This window comes from Nothobranchius furzeri, chromosome 14 (assembly GCF_043380555.1).
Source record: "Nothobranchius furzeri strain GRZ-AD chromosome 14, NfurGRZ-RIMD1, whole genome shotgun sequence".
In the NCBI taxonomy this organism is placed as follows: Eukaryota; Metazoa; Chordata; class Actinopteri; order Cyprinodontiformes; family Nothobranchiidae; genus Nothobranchius; species Nothobranchius furzeri.
In genome coordinates, this window is record NC_091754.1 from 15,611,367 (window position 1) to 15,633,038 (window position 21,672).

At 41.5% G+C, this 21,672-nt stretch overlaps 1 protein-coding gene across 1 annotated transcript in view; it reads left to right on the forward strand.

The window, feature by feature from the left end:
- Window positions 1–19,569, forward strand: part of bard1 (BRCA1 associated RING domain 1) — a 55,261-nt gene extending 35,692 nt beyond the window's left edge. The window contains exons 10-11 of the mRNA XM_015966707.2: window positions 17,983–18,080; window positions 18,980–19,569. Of these exons, the coding sequence (XP_015822193.1) occupies window positions 17,983–18,080; window positions 18,980–19,315 (434 nt within the window). The 3' untranslated portion in view covers window positions 19,316–19,569. The remainder of the gene's footprint in view (window positions 1–17,982; window positions 18,081–18,979) is intronic.
- The last annotated feature ends 2,103 nt before the right edge of the window (window positions 19,570–21,672 follow it).

Genomic DNA, 21,672 nt, shown 5'->3' on the forward strand with positions numbered 1-21,672 from the left:
TCAGAGCCTGATCACTTCCTGCCTGATGACGGTGTGCATTTTTACTTGATTACCTATAATTTATTTTTGTTATGATCACTTTATAATGAGTAGATGAATAACAACATTTGTCATAATTGTTGGCTTTGGTAATTGTTAGCCTTAATAGCCTGTTAGCAAGGGAGCTAATGGCATAGCCATTAATGTTTTGTGTTAAATAGGGAAACAGTATGGTGGCATCACTCAGTAACCTGCATTATAGCAAAATATTACATCAAACTAAAATGTATGAAAAATGCTATTTTATATTTTTGCCATATCATCCAAGTGTCAACAGAATTAACATAAAAAATAATTGAAATAGTGCAATTGAATCAACACACTGGTGCTTTTTATGCAGTACAGATTTAAATTTATTATTGGCAGCGGTTTGGAGCAGATGTGTTTTATAACAAAACTAAATATTGAATAATTCAGCAAGCATTTTAAACAAGTCGTACATTTTTGTTTTGTTTCTTACAAAAATAAAAGCCTCCTTGTGCAAAAAGGAAGTAGATACTTGTAGTCAATTAATACAAGGGGCCCTATCTCAACATTGTGGGAATCTTGTAGCAGTACAGGCCCACAAAGGACATGGGAATAAAATATAAAAAAATCGATGATGGGTTCCCACCACAGAATTTATGTTAGGTGTCTTTCTGAAAGTTTCTCGGGTTTTCTACATGTAATCTCGTAGACATTTTAATTACCACATTTTTTATAGCCAACATAAAGAAAAAAATCAACAAAGGCAAATAATGCATGAAAAACACCATTTTTATTAAACCTTTTAGATGAAATGTATCTTTCCCTTCATTCAGTACCAACACAATCAGAGACTTGTACTTCCACTCTGCAAGCAGGTGAAATAAAACTCCCCCTGTGGATTAGGAACCTCTAAATGTCACATGTTTAAGTTCATGCAGAACAGACATTGCTCTGGGAAACATTCAAAGTACGTTTTGCAACAAGCAATTTTCAGATCAATAGTTGGTGCCTCCCGTGTTGTGCGCACACCTGCTTGCAAGTTTGACAGCCAGATGAGGTGGGTGTATGATGCGTGAATAGAATCTAGGAAAGGATTTTCTTTTCTTTGCAAACCTTTAAAATTGCTTGCAAAAATGTCGTTCTCCACATCTTTTCTTTTTTGTGAGATGAAAACTAATTTAGTTATTCATAGCCAGTCCTTTTCTGTCATCTTTTAATCAAGTCAACAGGCAGATCTTCTGAGGAAGTCAGCTTCAAGCAAAGCAAGATGAGACTCGCTGTCAAAGAGTTTTCCAGCACCTTGGAGTGCCCTTTGCTGTTGTATTTGTCAGCAACGTCACTTCACTGTCTGTGTATGCATGTGCGTTGAGTACAATGCCAGGAATGCTGGTGCCTGCCAGCGCTACGTTTAAACTTTGGATGTGTGTTTCTGTAACATTTTGTGCTTTTGGACCATATTCAGTGTATTTTTTTCCCTCCGTTTCCACGCTGGCTGAGCACTTGACACATCCTCACTCCCCCATGACAGCCACCTTGGTGTCCTCTCTATCATGGTGGATGTGTGTGAGAGCACACACAAGCTGCTGACTTCTCACTGTCACCTGCCTTTATATGCCATTGCTGTCATCTAGGCCAAACCCAGGATTCAATTCAATTGAATTTTATTTATATAGCGCCAAATCATGACAAGAGCCATCTCAAGGCACTTCACATAATAAACATTCCAATACAGGTCAGTTCATTAAGCCAATCAGAAAAAAATGTTTCCTATATAAGGAACCCAGCAAATTGCATCAAGTCACTGACTGGTGTGACTTTACAGCAGTCTTCATACTAAGCAAGCATTTAGCGACAGTGGAGAGGAAAACTCCCTTTTAACAGGAAGAAACCTCCAGAGGATCCTGGCTCAGTATAAGCAGCCATCCACCACGACTCACTAGGGATCGAGAAGGCAGAGCACACACGCACGCACGCACGCACGCACACACACACACACACACCAAGCAATTTGTCTGTGGTTACATTAAGATTTCTTAGTAAATATTCTATTTGGCAAGAGATAAACTTTATTGTATTTATCCTAGTGAATCTAATTAAACAGGTGAACTATTATTGGCACAACCAACTTCAAGAAAAGCAAAAAGTTATTATCAGGAGAGGGATAATGTTTAAGTGATTAGCAGCAGTATGCTAGACGATGGCTCCCTCCATGAGGCCACCACAGCTCAGCAGAGCGTAGCTTCTTCTGGGGAGAGAAACACTTACCCCCAAATTCCACATCCTCCGCTCCGCTCCGGTCCGCCCCCGCCTTCCGCAGCCGCTCGCTTCCGAACTCAATTTTTAATGGTACCCGCTCTACAACGGCTCCGCTCCGGTGCGGAGACCTGAGGTGGGCAAACAAGCATGCGCGGGATTTTCGAGATCTTGCGATACAGTCAGAGCAATAAACGCGGAAGTTAGATCCAAGCACCCGTTGTGTGGGAGAAGCATCGAAATGACCTGTTAAATCTGCCCATCATTTGTGTTGACAGATCAGCAGTGTTTGGATCAACAAAGTGTGACTACTTTGATAGTTGAAACTGTATTTATGGCTTACTTTTGTGCATTTAAACTTCAGCCGCCATTGATAGTTGTTAAAAGTTGTTAAACCTGTGCATATGAAACAAAAAACGCCTTTTGTTTATCGATTTATTGTGAAAAACGGAAATTGTGCTTGCTCCTTTTCCTGTTGGGCGTTTGTGATTTCTGTCCATTTACTGTGGAGGTGCTTCGGCGTCCGGCAAAAATAGGATCGATTCTATTCTTGCCGGACGCCGGAACAGAGGGCGGCGCACGGCGCCGCACTGCCGGAGCACGGCCACAGTAGTGGAATTGCTCTGATGGACTAGAACGGGACCGATTTTGCTCCGGCGTTCGTGTCGGAGCGGAGCGCAGCGGAGCGGAGGTAGTGGAATTTGGGGGTTAGAGAAAAAATAAAGTTAACAGCTGAAATTCCAGAAAATAATAGTTAAAGAGTAGATTGTAGAAGAAAGTTGTAGAGTGTGAAAAGTGGTCAGTGTATCCTCCAGCAGTCTAAAGCTTGGTTTATGCTTGACCCATTCACTTTCCGCGCGGTGATGCGGCTCGCGGATGGAACACGCTTCACAACTCGCAGTGTTTATGGTTCATGCGGCTCGTCTCTGCCGTGAGCCAATATTCTCCCAAACTGTAGGGGGCAGCATGAAGCTCTACGGCAAGCATCCAACCCTACACCGTAGTAGAAGTAGAAATTACTGTTTACAACATGGCATTTCAGCATTTTTAACAGCGTTCTCCTCTTTTCCGACAGTACGCGCCATTTCTCTCCAAGAATTATTAACAACATGTTGATCACGGTGATCTCTGAGAGCTGAATCATATAAATATCTGTATTTACGAACCTCTGTCGTACTAGTTCTTGCCGATCCGCCATGTTTTTCCGCGTCCGTCCGTCCGCGTGGTTAGAAATTTTCCGAGGTGCGCGTTGCGGAAATTCTGGGCCGTGCGGAGGCGCGGTGGAGGGGCGTGGTTGTTAAAATGACGCAAAATGACGCAACTTTTCCACGTGGAGCCGTGCGGACCTCGCGGACGCGTCAAGCATAAACCAACCTTAAGCCTATAGCAGCATAACTACAGAGAAAACTCTGGATAACCTAGCCTTTTAGATGGAGGCATGCTGGAGGCAGGGCAAGGGAGAGCCGTCTTTACCGACTGTATTCTCCACTGTACACTCCACCTCCCTCTACTCCCTCACTTGTCCAGATTTGGGCTAACATCAGATTTTAACCATAGTCCCTATCAATTAAAATGTTTTTAACCTAGTCTTAAAAGTAGACAAGATGTCTGCCTCACAGACTAAAGCTGGGAGCTGGTTCCACAGGAGAGGAGCCTGACAACTAAACGATCTGCCTCCCATTCTAATTTTAGATATTCTGGGAATCACCAGTAAACCTGTAGTCCGAGAGCCAAGTGCTCGGTTAGGAATGTATGGAACAATCAGATCACTGATATATGATGGAGCTTGATTATTAAGAGCTTTATATGCGAGAAAGAGGATCTTAAAATATATTCTGAATTTAACAGGTAGCCAGTGTAGGGAAGCTAAGACAGGAGAGATATGATCTCTTTTTTTTTAATGCTCATCATAACTCTAGCTGCAACATTTTGGACAAGCTGAAGACTTTTAACTACATTCTGTGGACTAATGAATTACAATAATCCTGTCTTGATGTAATAAATGCATGAACTAGTTTTTCAGCATCACTCCTGGGAAGGATGCTTCTAATCTTAGCAATATTCCGAAGGTGGAAAAAGGAAATCCTACAAACCTGTTTAACCTGGGATTTGAATGACATGTCCTGGTCGAAGATAACACCAAGGTTCCTTACTTTGTTCTTGGAGATTAATGTAATGCCATTCAGTTCAGGTGATTTACTAAGCAATTTCCTTTTCTGGATTTCTGGTCCAAAGATGAGAACTTCCGCCTTGTCTTGATTTAAAAGCAAAAAGTTTATAGAGTCATCCAATTTTTTATGTCTTCAAGACAAGTCTGTAATCTAACTAACCGATTAGGTTCATCAGGGTTAATGGATAGATATAACTGAGTATCGTCAGCATAACAGTGAAAGTTTATCCCATGCTGTCTAAGGGTTTTACCAATTGGGAGCATATATATAGTATAAAGAATTGGTCCAAGCACTGACCCCTGTGGTCCTCCACAAGTAACCCTGGAGTATGAAGAAGATTTGTCATGTACATTTACAAAATGAAATCTATCAGACAGGTAGAATTTAAACCAACCTAATAGGCTCGACACACGGGAGGCGACAAACGACCATGATCAGCGAAATTTGTTGCTGTCGCTTTTATTACCTGACACATGGGAGGCGATCCGTGGCAGCGGCAAAGCCGTCTACGCGATCTGTTCCATGGCGAAATCGAAACTTCTGTTGTTTTGTTTGGCTGTGTCAGGTTGGAGGGAATTAAGGTTATTTAAACGGTTCAGAGTTAAAAAAGTGGTAGATATGTTTCACAAGGTGCTGCTAAAGTTATGTGAAATCTTACCTTCTGATTTTACTATATAAAACATAATAATAATCAACTTCTTCATGTTTGCTCGGAGATGTACGGAGCATCCTGTCCGCTCATTGGTCAGTGAATGAAACCTCCGTTGATTGGTCCTCGTCCGAGCGACAGCGATGAGAAGTTGAAAATGTTTCAACTTTCTGGGATCGCGTTGCTGGGTCGCCTGTGCACGACACATGCACGAGCGCAAAATTTCACACGCACATTTTTCGTGTTTCGCTTGGTAGGAGGGAGACCCGCGATTATCGCTTTGTCATGCATGTCTCATTGAAAAAGAATGGAGGAGAGGCGAAGTCACCTCCCATGTGTCAAGCCCATAACGCTGTTCCTTTGATCCCTACAACATGTTCAAGTCTTTCTAAAAGAACATTGTGATCTACTGTGTCAAAGGCAGCACTGAGATCTAACAAAACTAGAACAGACACAAGATTCTTCTCTGAGGCCATGAGAATATCATTTGTAACTCTCACTAATGCAGTTTCAGTGCTGTGATATTCTCTAAAACCAGACTGAAATTCCTCAAACAGATCATTAGTGTTTAAATGCTCACATAATTGGATGGCCACTATTTTCTCCAGGACTTTGGATAAAAATGGAAGGTTAGATAATGTGTGCTTATGTTTTTTTTTTTTTTAAATTGGGCTGCATGGTGGCGCAGTGGTTAGCACTGTTGCCTCGCAACACGAAGGTCGCAGGTTCGAAACTCGGCTGCGGCCTTTCTGCGTGGAGTTGCGTGTTCTCCCCATGCATGCGTGGGTTTCCTCCGGGTACTCCGGTTTCCCCCACAGATCACAACATGCCCTATAGGTAAAAAAAAAAATTGTAAGTCGCTTTGGGTAAAAGCGTCTGTTAAGCACATAAAGATAAAGATATTGGTCTATAATTCATTGGGTCATCTGGATCCAGAGAAGGCTTCTTAAGTGAAGGTTTGATTACAGCAACCTTAAAATCCTGTGGTACATACCCATTTACTAAGGATAGATTAATTATATCTAGAATGTGGGCAGTAACCAAAGGAAATGCATCTTTAAATAATTTGGTTGGGATTGGATCTAAAATGCAAGTTGATGGTTTAGATGTAGCTAATATTTTTGATAACTCTGAAAGTTCAACTGGATCAAAATGGTTCAAACACAGATGAGGTTCTACAGTTACCTCTGATGCTGCCTCACTTACTGAGGAAGAAGAAATCGCATTAGGGAGGATGCTAAAGATTTTGTTTCTAATACAATCAATCTAACTTGTAAAAAATCCCATAAAGTCGTTGCTGCTGAGGGCTAAGGGAATGGTTCAGATCTATGATTCTGTGTAAGTTTGGCAACTGTACTGAAAAGAAATTTAGGATTATTCTTATTCTCCTTAATTAACGCTGAGAAATAAGCAGTCCTAGTTTGTCGAAGCTTATTTATATAAAGCACAAGACTATTTGTCCAGGATAAGTAGGACTCCTAGTGCGTAGAGCGCCATGTTCTCTCCAATTTTCTATAGTTTTGTTTTAAAGCTCGTAAATGAGAATTAAACCAGGGAGCCAACTTCCTGTCCCTAATTGCCTTCTTTTTTAAAGGGGCAACATCATCTAATGCCACACGTAAAGAGGAAGTAACATTATGAACTAAGGCATCAATTTGTGAGGGGCTAGAAATGAAAATATTGCCCTCTGCTACGTTCCCCTGAGATGCTGAGGACAGTAAGGATGGAACAGTTGATTTAAAAGATGCAACAGCATTGTCAGATAGAGACCGACTATAGTGATATTTACATTCATGTCTCGAGAACTCAGTTATAAAAAACTCAAAGGTTATCAGAAAGTGGTCCGAGAGGACTGGATTATGTGGAAAGATCGTTATTTCCTCACACTCTATGTCAGTGGTTCCCAAACTTATTTAGCCGCGCACCCCCTTCTATGTCCCGACCATGTCGACCCCCCCCCCCAGCCCCCACATCGGGGCATGGCTCTATATATATATATATATATATATATATATATATATATATATATATATATATATATATATATATGTATATATATATATATATATATGTATATATCAGATGTCAAGCTAAACAGAAAGGGTTAAAAAAATTCCCCATCACTTTCATTTTTTAAATAGTAATTAATAAGCATTCGATATCATTACAATTTCCTTTGATTTCATTTTGAATAAATATTTAGAGTGCCCAGGTAGCACATAAACAATGCAATTTAACGGTTTTCTTAAAGTAGGAACGTTTAACCTGTGCGGCCAGAGCGCTCTCCTTCCTTCTGCTCTGCGTAAACCTGAGCTGATCACCTACTCGTGCGTAATCAAATGTCTATAGGGGAAAAGATATAGCCATGATGTTCACTTTTACCTCAGACCGACTTATTGCTGTTTTATGGTGTGGCTGAATTTGCAATCCACTGTCATGCGGACCGGAATAACAAATGCTGCAGTGGACTTGTGGTCAGGTTCGGAGTCACTGGCTGGAGCGGACCCGACTCATCCCAGAAGCTAATATCTTAATTTGACCTTGAATGAAAAATAACTTCTTAAAAGTTTTTATCACGGTGGAGGCAGCGTTCATTTCTGCCTTCAGTCTGACAGCGGGCCGGAGTTAAAGCAGCGTGTGCGCTTATTGATTCTGTGTGTGTGTGCGCGCGCGGCACAGCCGCTCAAGTCACCGCGTCTCGCGCTATTTAAACCAGTGTTGTAAAATGACTTCTGCCCAGCCCAGATGTGCTCACTTGTGCACCCGTGAGCCGTGGCTCAGCCGGAACGTGTCTGACCTCTGACAGACGCACTCTGAACTTCAGATCGTCAGCGCGCTGTTAATAGCCTGAATGGGAATCATTTCTTGTTATTTTGTTCCATCCATAATGTTCTGTGTGTGAGGTTTACAATGTCAGAACACCTGCATGAGACAGGCGTTAATTACAATCTGCCAGAATGACTCACCACCTTCAGATTCCTCCAACACCGTTAAAAATGATCAAATACGGAACATATCAGCGTGCGCAGGCCAGAGTGCTGAAGCTCGGCGCATTATTATTATGAAGCTAGGGCACATGCGGAGGACACGCGCGCGCGCGACGGAACATATCGGCGTGCGCAGGCCAGAGTGCTGAAGCTCGGCGCATTGTTATTATGAAGCTAGGGCACATGTGGAGGACGCACGCGCAAAAATATACTTGTTTTCAATTACATTTATTGTGTCCACTTGCTTTTTCTTTGGCCCACCCACAAATGAGTTTCTACGCTAACGGTGACATATGACAGACTTCTCTGAGCTCCGCAGCCATTACACTTTTCACCTCGCGCACCCCCTGGCGGCAGCTCGCGCACCCCCAGGGGTGCGCGCACCACACTTTGGGAATCCCTGCTCTATGTCATAAGTCAGCACAAAGTCTAATGTATGATGGCAGGAGTGGGTGGAGCTATGTATTCTTTGGGTAAAACCAATTGAGTCTAAGATATTACTAAAGGCTACATTGAGGCTATCATTTTCAATGTCCACATGAATGTTAAAATCCCCCACTACAATGACCTTATCAGTATTTAGCACCAAATCAGATAAAAAATCAGAGATCTGATCCAAAAATTCTGGTGGACGATATAAAACTACAAACAAGCGTGGTTTTACAGTTTTGCAATCTGGATTAGGAAAACTAAGAATAAGATGTTCAAACAAACTGTAGCTATTAATTGGTAAGGGATTGATTAATTAGTCTGAATGAAAAATGGTTGCTACTCCTCCTCCTCGCCTTGTACTTCAAGCAATATGATGATTTAAATAATTAGAAGGAGTCGACTCGTTTAAACTAACATAGTCCTCTTGCTGCAGCCAGTATTCTGTGAGAGAGAGCAAAGAATTCTGATTATCACAAATCAAGTCATTAACTAACAAAGTCTTAGAAAAATAGACCTAATGTTCAATAACCCACATTTAATTTTTCTCATTTTCTGCTCTGTTGAATTTGTTCTAATATTTATGAGATTTCCATGATTTGCTTTATTAAGCCTGATATTTAATCTGTGTGATTTTGGCCGTGGGCAGGACACTGTCTCTATGGGGTAGTGGGTGGGTAACAGTACAGAAGCTGCAGAGGGGTGGGTTAAACTACGACTCTGCTTCCTGGTCTGGACCCTGGGTTGTCATGGAGGACTAATAAAACTGGCCATGTTCCTAGAAAGAAGAGCTGCTCCATCCAGAGAGGGATGGATGCCGTCTCTTCGCATCAGACCAATTTTTCCCCAAAAAGTTTTCCAATTATCAATGTAGTCCACGTTGTTTTCAGGACACCACCTAGACAACCAGCGGTTGAAGAACAGCATGCGGCTAAACATGTCGTCACTGGTCCGATCAGGCAGGGGGCTACAGAAAATTACGGAGTCCGACATTGTTTTGGCAAACTTACACACCGAAGCATCATTCATTTTAGTGACCTCTGATTGGCGTAACCAGGTGTCGTTACCACTAGCGTGAATAACAATCTTACTGTATTTACGCTTATCCTTAGCCAGCAGTTTCAGGTAAGATTTAATGTCGCTCGCTCTGGCCCCAGGTAAACATTTAACTATGGTTGCTGGAGCCTCTAATGCCACGTTTCTGACCATGGAGCTGCCAATGATCAGAGTCGGCTTGTCAGTGGGTGCGTCACTGAGCGGGGAAAATCTGTTAGAACAATATATATATATATATATATATATATATATATATATATATATATATAACTTGCTTGGTCTATGTAAATCAAAAGATTATAATATTTATTTTTAAAGATTTAATTTAATAGCAAAAGTTATTTTGTTAATTCAGAAGATCTAAAGATCGTTGCTTGTGGTGCCCCACGGGCTGGGTTCTATGCTTCCTGAGTACCATTACCCAGCCGGCCTGAGGTTCCAGCTGCTCGGGTTCTGCTGGAGGATCGCTATGGGGTAGTTCTGAGCTAGTTAGCCCTGCGCTAGCTAAGTAGCTACGGCTGTTTACGGGCTTTTCAACAGCGAGGAGCCGGGCCTCCATTTCCGACACCCTTGCCTCCAAAGCTACAAAAATGCTACATTTAATACACATACCATTATCACTAAAGGAGGCAGAGGAGTAACTAAACATCTGACACAGAGAGCAAGAGACGGAGAAGCAGAGACAGAAGTAGCCATAGCCGTGCTGAGGCTAAGCTAACTGGACGAGCAAACTGTTCATCACCAAATAAACTGTGTGCAAACTCAAATGGTTCCCTAAAAGCTAGGTGGAACAACAGAACATGTGTTTTAACGTGCTTATGTGCTACAATAACTCAGAGATATCCTAGTACAGAGAAAATAAATCAGTTTTAGCAAGCCACAAACACCAAACAGCTACACGTAGTGCAACACTAAAAACAGGAAACAGGAAACGCCTTACTGCCAGGGAGATGCCGCAACAATGAGGCTCATCAGTGTCTAGATTATGACTTTTATCAGACTTCTTCTTCATCATACCCTTTTTCACTTGAAAAGAAGTTTTGTTGATTCATCCTTCCTAAGAAAGTTCTTTCCCAACTAAGCACCCTAAATCAGCTTCATTTCTCACCACAAGCCTATTATACTTTGACTACAGTAAAGAAGGAAACTGAGTGTCCTAAAGGTGGGTTAGGAGATGTTTTTCCGAAAGATTTTTGCCATATTGCTTGAAATGCTCTTCACATGGCACCAATAAAATGTTTTGTCAAAAAGTGGAATAGCCATAATTGCCTCAAAATTTTACTATCACAACACAACCCTCATCCAATAATATTGAAGATCCCGTTCCTTATATTGGATTCATATCACCCATCCATCAAATTGCCCTCTAACCCCACCCCACCGCATTGCTTCTCTTTGTACATGATCCCGGTTTGGAGCAGTTTAACTGGAAGCAAAGCCAGAGAGGATTAACTATATTAGCGAGCATACTAAATTGTTATACAGTTATGCAGCCTGAGCTGAAGTAGTGGAGGGGAACGCCCAGTCCTGCTCATTGGCTCTCTGATCCAAGTCCCAGTGCCTTTACTCTCCTAAACTTTCAGTAGTGACGAGTCTGGAGAACGCCTCACTGGCACTGGACTACAAGGAGTCCATCAGAGGCCTGGAGGTTTCGTGGCTGTTTAGTAGGTGAGTTGTTTTAGTATTTGGGGCTTTAAACAAGGGTTCCCAATCCTAGTCCTAGAGTGCCGGTATCAAGCACTTTTTAGTGGTTTCTCTGCTCCAACACACTTGATTCAGTGGTTGAATCACCTGCGCATCAGCTAATCATGCTCTGCAGAAGCCTCCTTGTTATGTTCTTTCTGTGTTTCTTTTCAATCCTCATTGTATTTTCTTGCTTAATACACAACACAGCAAAGGTTTTTCCTTGAGTTGCTAACAGCTTTGGCTTCACCTAGTCGCCATATTCTGATTGCAACTGTGTGATGAGCCAGTAACGGTAGTCTGCACGGCCATGATGGGTATGGAACAGGGTTACCATAAATGAATAAAAGATGACTTGCTAGTTGAAAGGTTGATTGAGGAAATGAGAATTATCAGCAAGGATTTGAGCTCTAGATATGAATCAGGAAAAACAATGACTAAGCGGTGAGTCAAAAAGGGTGACTTCACTTTTGTGATATGGCACTTCTGGTGGTACAACGCTTCCCAAAAGGTTTCATATCCACTATACATTGGCATTTTAACACAATCAGCCAAGCCTTTGTCTTAGCAAACACTAGCTGTCAACATGACAGTGCAAAAACTTTCAGTTACCTCAAAATACCTTTTCCTCTGCTGGGAGCTTTTTAAATCAAATTATAATAGTTATTTTTGTATTCGACTATAATTATCGGACCTCAGTGTTCTTATTTGATCATTTTTTGAAGAAGATTGCGAGCCAAAAGGTTGCTCAATTATTTAAATAATTGTGTGTTCCTGTTATCTTTTCACCTTTTTAGTTCCAGTTTATTTATTTATTTTTCCTCTAACTGTCCTAAACAATTTACTGCCGCCATCTCTTGTGTTGCCTGGGAGGGAGCATTCTTCTGAGTTCACAAGTTCAACTCGCCTCTGTTTAGCCGCCAGTGAGAAGCTGAACAAGGGTCCTGCCCTGCTGGAACAGAAGACCCTGCCAGAGGCATGACTGCCAGAAATTCACCACAGGTTTGGTCTCTGGGGTTGTGTTCAGAGTGCAAGCAGCTCAGATGCGTTTCTCAGATTTGATCTGGAATTCAGCACGTCGACTTGTGTCCAGAAAACACACTCCATCTATATGTTTTTAGTGAGGTAATATCTCGGGCATCAGTCTTAGCGTAGCCCCAATGGGAAGGATTTATTCAAAATGTATGTGGACCTTTCTTATTTTCCAAAAAGTTAAAAAATTTTGACTACTACCAAGAAAGAAAAAAATAATACATAAGAAAATCTTTTATTTTTTTATTTTATTTTTGCCACTCTCAAGTGGTTTAGTTACCCTTTAAGGCATCTTTTCATGGTTCCATGTTGGGATAAAACTTGTCTTGACCCAATCTTGGCTTCATAATGAGTTCCACTTGGTTTGATGTTTAATCAAGAAGGATTCATTCTGCCGCTCCCTCATTCACTGACTCCTGAAGGAAGGGGATCAAGACGTCGAACAGAGCAAAAACAAATATGTTAATCAGTCCTGAGCACTAAACACAATCATCTAAAATGATTAACCTCAGTAGGTTTTTATTTATTTATTGTAATTTCGTGCTATGGCTGGTGTCGGTGAAACAACGCCATAAATAAATCAGTTGAAGAAATGCAATCACACACCAACACCATTTCCTGATTGCTGTGGATATTGTAGTTTTAATGAACTACATATCTAGGAATTAAAGGCTGTTGCTATCAGCTTATGTTTTAATTCCTAAGAAGATCAAACATTAACGAATGAAATTTACATGTGTGTGTGTGTATATATATATATATATATATATATATATATAAATTCATACACCAACTTGCTTGGGCTATGTTAATCAAAAGATTATAATATTTATTTTTAAAGATTTAATTTAATAGCAAAAGTTATTTGTTAATTCAGAAGATCTAAAGATCTTTGCTTGTTCAGTGATCAATATAAGCCCACTCCGTGTTTATTTCAAGAAAGAGTCCAGTTTAAAAAGGTTAAGAAATTTATTACTAAACAATTTAAACATGCCAAATCTCAAAGATGAGTTTCTGGCCACCGATGTAATTGGAAAGATGTTTACCTGTCCACATGGTGGAAAGAGAAAGATTATTGCAATCAGAATATTTTAACACAAGTTGTTGTTTGTCTTGCTCAACTACAGTGGTAGGAGCATCAGCTAGGTCCATGACCTGATCAGTGTTAAAGAAATCAACAGAATGTCACTCTGATGAAACCTGAGTCGTGGCAAAGGCTCTGGGCTTGGCAGTGAACATATTGTTTCCCCCTGCTCAGAGTTACCAATCGTAAGACAGTGAAGGTCAGGAGGCAGAATGATGGGCAGAGGTTCTTCAACCCCTGACCAGAGTTCCCCGCTTTCCATATCAGTGAAGGCTTCAATGCACCTCAGAAGGTCCATGACGAGGGTCATGGGCATCCTCGCATGCTCGCAGATGTACACGGGTGTGTCAGGATTGTGGGACCGATAGAAAAGTGGAGGGCAGACCTAGAAGACAAGATTAAGTCATGAGAGAAAGTCCTGACAGTTACAGAACGTGGAACGATTTCTGGGGGCCTGACCCCGCTCCACAAGAAATGTAGATGCGGTCGAACATTGAACGAGTTATCAGTGTAAAATCAGAACCTGTGTCTAGAAGGGCTTTGCAGGATAGATTCTGGGTCAGTTTGACTGACACTAGAGGTTTACCAGCTTTCTCCTGGGGCACGAGGTGTTCCAAGAACAGTTTGGGGGACTCAATGCCAGGGTGGACCGAAATTTCCTCTTCCGGCTCTTGGAGGGTGCAGGCGCTTTTTTCCTCCTGTCCTCCATATCTTATCCTCAAGGCCCTTTGTCTGTCTGTGTGTGCTGGGTGCACGGCTGCTTCTACATTTTATCTGGAAACTGGAAACTGAAATTCACTAAAATGGATCTCATCAGTTGGTCTCTCAACGCGATTGATAAAATTTTTTCAACAATGAGAACGGGAGAAGGGGCTCCCGGATGCCCCTCCGCGACAGACCCAGTTGGATACATCATGGACTCCTGGAAACAGTGGAACTTGATTTGTTCATCTTTGCTGTCTGTGGGGGACTCTGAAGATGTGTGGATATTCGTTTTGTTGGTGTCAGGTTTCCTGCTCATTGGGCTTGGAGGCTACCTGGCTTACTGGAAAATTAACGGGCTGTCGAGGAATATTGGCCTGATCCCGGAGCTCAGAGATGGTTTGCACCGCGCTGTGAATTCACAGACACACATAATCGTCGAGATGAATTGTAAGCTTGGAACTTTGGCCGAGATTCATTATTGGCACAAAAGATGGATGCCATCAAGGAGAGAGATGACAAATCAGCACAGATTGGGATAGTTTAATGTCCATTATTGGGACTTTGAGAGGTTGAGGACCAACAAACTGTAAGACGGAGAGGAAATTATCTCTGTCTGGCCCCAAAACAATTTCTAATCGGAATCTGGCGCCCTTGAGCCTGCAAGGCTCCAACGAAAACTCCCCCCCCCAGAAGATATGTGGAATGTGCCGTCGCTATGGCAACTCAACTCTGTCTCCTTTCCCAGCCTGGGTGGGACAGCGGGAAAGCCGCTGAAACGTTCCAGGGTCACTGCAACCCTCCAACCCTCAATGTTCCTCCCCCATCCACACTGAGGTGACATGCGCTGCTTATCATGGCTGCAGGAACTGAAGTGGGGATAGTCCCAACCCACCATCCCACCTAGTGAACACATGTTGTGTTGTCTGAAGTCTGTTGCATATCTGTCTGAGGTGGTTTTTTTTTTTTTTTTTTTTGCAGAGCAAAGCTGCCCTCCCGGTGGAGGGTAGCTCTGAAGTGCCTTTTTTCCCCTCCACCTGAACCAATCCTCATGTAACCCTCTTATCTCTATTAAGGTAGCGTGACTCAGGGTTGCGAATGACCACAGTCACCAATTCTTGTCATGTGTCTTGCCCATGTATATCTGATCTCTGAATTGTGTGTACTGAAACTCTAATTTCCCTCTGGGATTAATAAAGTATCTTTGATTTGGTTTGATTGATTTCGTCCTTTGCGGATGAATCGGTCCACAGCGATGGTACCGACTTCTCCGGTCCTAGCGATGCCGCAGGCACACAGGTGGAATTGGTTTGTGTCTGCAGATTCTTAAGGAATCTCGTAGCTTCAGCTTGTTCTGCAGGTGTCGTTTTGTTGTGTCGGAGCAACTCTGCCAACGTGACAGAAATCGCTTGTTTGGTTAAAGAGCATTGGGCGGCCGTCCCAACCTTCTCTAGAACTCACTCGCAAATGACGAGAGTTCTGTTTTAAAAGATGGCTATTATCATTTCTAACGAATCAGGTTTGACATGTAGAAGGAAGATTTAACAAACCCTCAGAAACACGCCTCCCTGAAGGTGCTGGTGTTATGGGAAAAGATCCTGTGAGTGCAAGTAACCTTCAACCTAGTTACTGTGACCTGTGTTTCTGTGTATAAGTGCACATGATCACTTCCTGTCATGTTAACATTACTGATTATCATAAATAATTATTAACCAAAGAATTATAATTCATTTCAGTAATTAAACACAGTTATAATGAACCTTGATGATTACCAGTAAAATGAGTTTATTTGAATTATTCTTTTAAATCTTGAAATGTCCTCTTCTTGCTGGATGGAATAGCAGTAGATAAGCAGACAGCTGCATGGATTAAAGGTGTGGTAGCAGACTTTAAGTCTCCTGTGAAGGACTATATTGCAGATTGGAGTAGTAGCCTGGGCAAGGTGATCCAGGCTGTGTATCTGACCTGTAAGTCTTAAAATCAGGCCATTCGTGATGTTACAATATATACACACGTTTGGCTTTATTGTAGCAGGATGTGTACTCATACACGTTTACACTAATTTGCTTATTTTACCCCCACTGTTGGGAGAAACTTGAAAATTAGGCTGCAACTGAAAAGCTCTGGTAGTGGTGGTGTGCACAGGTCATTCAGATGTTTCCACAGATACAAAATGGTTGTGGAGTATCTATGAAGACCACACTGAGATTTCTTAGAAATCAAAGTAACTGAAGAACATTTGAACATTGCACACTTTATTATTCCTGTGAAAAAATACCGTCTAAACACCAATTACAACAAAGTAGAAAAGTACTCCTGGCTCAGTTATTTCCACCAGTTGGTATTTGGTTCCAAAACTTTTGTCTCCACATTCTTCTCGTTTCTATTTAGACGCGTCTTGGATCTGCCTGCTGAGTTTTTCTGATGGCATTGCCAATGATTTACAAAAGGATTCTTGAGATTGTGTACTTGGATGAAATTATATTTCTCAGAAAGCTGTCTTATTTTTTAACACACTTTAGTATAAAAAATCAGTCAAATAGATTTCTGTTATTATCTCAGTTCAGTCTCATTGATAGGACTCACTGGGGTTTTCAATACTATCTGGTGTGCTTATTTATCTTTAAGTACATTAAATGGGTCCTAGAATAACTTTTATTCTTACAATTAGAAACTGTTCTTTAAGACTCTTTACAGAATGTAAAGCTTTGTTGGGGCTCACAATGGCCCAGGAGCCCTATTATTTACAGCCCCATGACCAGCTCAGTGGCCTAGTGGTAGAGTGTTTGCCCTGGTACTGGGAGATCAGGGTTCGATTCCTGGTCGGGTCATACCAAAGACTTTTTCAAAGGGGACCCAATGCCTCCCTGCTCGACACTCAGCTTTAAGGGGTTGGATTGGGGGGTTAAACCACCAAATAGTTCCTGAGCACGGTTATAGCTGCAGCTCACCGCTCCCCTCCATGGGGATGGGTCAAATGTGGAGATGAATTTCACCATTGTGTGATGGTGACTATGGGACTTGAACTTTATGATATTGTTCTTGGTGTACCCCTCCCACTTGGCCAGGACATAAATGTTAAATGAGCTGTCACCAGATCGCCTTTAGGAGCAACTTGTAATAAAAAACTGAAGGAGCACGGCTTCTATTGCAATCAAAACCACGTTATGTCCAAGCTAAAAGAAAGCCCGTGACAGCGCAGAGACCGCCCCCACACCCCCTTTCTACCGCCATTGTGTAATCTTTTGTGAGAAGCGCCACATTACCACCACAGTCTGACCACTTATGAACAACCAAAGGGTCCCAGATGCCGCCTCAGCTTTGCGGCAAATTGGCGGGATTGTTGTGTGAAAGAGGCTTTGAAAAATCTCAATTTGAATATAGTTTGTGCTTCTTTAAATTAGTTCACTTTGATCATTTGAATATGTTACCCCGACATAAGTAAGAAAAGGCTTTCTGAGTACAGCAGCATGGGTAACCGTGACATGTTCAGAAGCAAATGTTATTACTGATGCTAAGAGGTCATTAAAATGTGCTCCATTTTTCGTTATCTGCCCCAGAGAATGTTTCCTTCTTTCATAATTCTTCATGAGGATTGAGAACAAAAGCTTCATCTCCAGCTTAAATTACTGGCTGTCACACAGTTCCAGTTTGACTCCCTGAAGCCTCATGAGAAAGGCACTGAGAGCGATGATGCTCGGATTCTGCTCAACACTTACAATAGGGGTGGGTGGGGGGGTGCGTCATTAACTATCATGCTGTGGGCATCTTTCTGTCAACAGCTGCAGCATTGCCAGTTTCTAAAATCTCGTTCTGAATTAGACTTGAGCTTTGTCGTCCCCTTTTTACGGCTGCCTTGTCGGGCTGCTTTAAGTCACAGTAATTAGCTGTTGCTTTAATCTTCTTTTGTTTGTCTCGCTGTGATGGCAGGGGTGGAGGCATGTCTGCAGGCGGGGAAGTGGGCGCCTGAAGCTGAGCATGAAGCGGGAGAAGGCCCTCAGCGCAGTCGCATCAACAGATGTAGTTTGGTAAATGAAATGGACACAAACCCTATTGTGGACAGAATAAAACGTGCTGCTGACCTGAAGCTGATCTAATTTTAACAAATAAATAAAATATACAAATTACATTTTATACCACTTATTCAGTTCAATCTTTTTGTCTATATGGTTTGCTTTCTTAAAATACTCAAATTTTATTTTTTCTGCTTTTTTTTATTGTGAAAAGAGGAAAGATTGCAAAAATAATCAGCTAGTTGCTCAAACTACAGCCAGACACACTGGCTTGTATTAAGTGTGTGAAATTTGGATACAAATAATTAGTGTTGATTTCCTATAGGGTAGCTAGCATAGAGACGATTGAGAATCTGTCAGACTTTAACAGTGTTTTGACGTCTCTATTTCGTTCCTTCATATTTTTCAGCTTAAGAAATGCTCACCTTTAAAAACTCATTAGACATTATCATCAAAACAGAAATGTGTATTCAAGTAAAGGCAAATTAATCCAAAGCCTTCAACAATCTTCTAGTAACTTTAGAGAAATTTGATATGAAGAGCTCATTAATGCTCTGAAGACTGGTCTCCGGTGGCCTAAATCTATGCTGCTTTAAACAACAATGCTCACTGTTTTTCTGAAGAACAAGGTTTATTAAAATGTCTTTATCTCTGCAGCAAAGATTTGAAACCAAAGAAAATCCACTCAAAAAACGGTATTAACTTGATGACATAAAAGAAGATCTCAAACATTTAATTACGCCATAAACAGAGAAAGTAGTCTGTTTGTTTGTTTTTTAGGTTTCAGTGAAAGTGAACAAGCTTTTCCTCTGCTAGCGATTGGATGGAAAATGATTGTTTTTTAACTAATCAAGCAAAGTAATCAAACATAACAAAGTTGTCAATAATGTGTTAACTCGTGTCTTGTGTTGTAGCTCCCGCCTCTCTTCGACGGCTGTTTCTTCTTCCTCCTCGGACCCTTTAAGGCGCCGACCAAAGACGAGCTCACCAAGCTGCTGAGGGAAGGAGGCGGCCAGCTCCTGAGCCGGCAGCCGAAGCCAGACAGCGACGTGACACAAACCCTAAGTGCAGCAGCTTACCACGCCCAGCCGGGCTCTGACCAGGCCCTCTGCACCCAGTACATCATCTACGACCCGCAGGGACCTTACAAGCCCGCAGTAGTCAGACGGGGAAAGGTGTGGTCTGCTCCGTCCACCTGGGTGAAGGACTGCATCGCTACCTTCTGCCTCCTCCCGGTGCCGAACCTTTAAAGCTTTTATTTACTAAACTGAATCATGTTTAAAAATTTTTACCTTAAGATGATTAATCATAAAAATTGCATATAGTCTAGAAAATAATAATATTAATAATGGAGTATTATTTTAGTGCTCGATGGAGAAAGGTCCTATGTTGATTCTTAGTGTTTTTCTTTGTGCAACCTTGACGTTTCTTTAGACAAGTCACTAGAAATTTGTGCATTACTAATGAAACAGACATTTTTAATAAAGAAATAATTATAAAATTTTTGCACGTGGTTGTAAATTTTTGCTTTAACGTAATAAACATTTTGTTTTGGGCTTCTTTTTAAAGAGCAAGTCAACCCCTACCAGAGTCTAACTCCACTCCCACTTCATGTTTGAAAAATGCAACGCATGCTGTTGCCTGGCAGACCGAGAGGGCGGAGCCGCTAACAAATACACCCACCCACACACACACAGGCTCACGACAGCATTGTGACATCATAATGTACCAGTTTACATCATAGCATACTTCTTAGCCAATAGCGGTGGCAGATTTAAATTAAAATACAGTGCAGAGTTTTTACCTGACAACGGCACAACACAGCCAGTTTTAGGCAGAATATTTAAATTTTAACTAAGATGCACTGAAGTGCCAAATTATTGACGACACGTGTCTGCAGCACGATTAGACACTCGTTTATTTAGTTTATCAGCAAAAAAAAGTTTATTTGGGGGTGACTTGCTCTTTAAACATACACTTTCAATATGGTGAAATATGTTCTTGAGTATTCTGGTTTGAAATGTGTACAATAATAGAAAAGAAAAATAAACATTTATCAAGATGGTCCTGATGAACCTACATTAGCACTTTGAAGGTATTTTTACAACAGTCAGCTTAGCCACACCACCTGTGATGGTCCTTTTCGTGACACCATCGATCATCTCTGCCATCTTCAGAGCGAAGTGTCTCCGTAGCTTCAAGATAAATCTCGTTTGGAGGAACTTGCATGTTTCCAATCTCCAACATTTCTTTTTCTACATTATGGCATTCATGGAGATTTTTTTGCCTGCAATCCTCAGTGCAGGAGGCATCCAGGTCTTATAATTAAATGGCCTTTGAGCAAAGTTGCTGCAGACCTTGCCGAGGCCCCCCTGCAGGGGAAGCTTTAGGCTCTGAGTTGTGGTTAGAAGTTAGCCTGACTGAAATAAAATTTAATCAGATAATTATTTGCTGCCTTTTCGCGACACGTAGCCTCTATTCCACCATTTCACGCCTCTGCACCTTGGCGGATGCCACAACCCACCTGCCTGTCGATTTCCAGCTCGCTTTAAGCACGTTCATCTGCTGCTCGTGCTTCCATTCTGCTGGGCCTTTTGTTTTGTGTCATGTGTGTGTTAGACTGAAATCAATTTGTTGTGTGCCTCAGTGTTTAATGGTGGGATCTTTTTCCATTATGTGAGTGGCTTTACCAGAAAGAGATTATCTAATTGAAAATGTCCGTTTAGAATGAAAGTGGAGTGGGGCACCACAGAAAGCTTGACTGGGAAAACAAAGCAGCATTATAAAATTCCATCGAAGTGCTGGCACCGGTTTAGAAACAAAAACTTTTTTATAGGAATGTGTTCTTTAAGAGATCCTCTGCTGGCTTTGCCCGGAATGCCGTTTTCAGTAGGATTAGTCAAGGATACACCTAATTGCTATTGATTGCCATGTGCTGCGTAAAATAGCTTCCTGTTTCTTGTCTGCAGTGGGAGGTGGGAGAAGACCGTTAGTGCGGACGAGATGGAAGCCTGAACTGACTTGTAATGAAATGGAATGGAAGAATGAACTTATGAGTAATGCCCTTGAACTCAGCATTACACCATTAAATTGCGTTATTGTTCCAGTCTTCTACTCATGCAGCCACGACAGTATTGTGCTTTTATTTATTCAGGAATCTCTTCACTTTCAAAACACATTACTCAAGGTTTTTGAGTTTTTCTTCAAAAGTTCTTAAATTCTGTGAGATGAATCCTGCAGCTGTTTGCTTTAACTGCATTTTTTGTCATGAAGTTTTCAAAAACATGCAAGAAAAGAAACTAGAATGAATGAGTTTTTATTTTATCATCTCAAGTGATTTGATGTCCAGAAATCTATTAAAAGTAAGGATATGCGATATCGGCGCGTAAAGCAGTATCTGACATATTTTTTTACTCTTAATTCCTGACACCAATATATGCGGCGTCCTTCATTAAAAAAAAAACATTTTTACTACCTATTAGTCCCTATTGTGCAAAATGTACCTTATCTGTGCAAAATATGACTACTACCTCAATTGTATTCAGGCCGAGTGTGAAATATCTCAAAAACTAAACCTCAGATGTTTCATATTTTGACATTTTTAGTG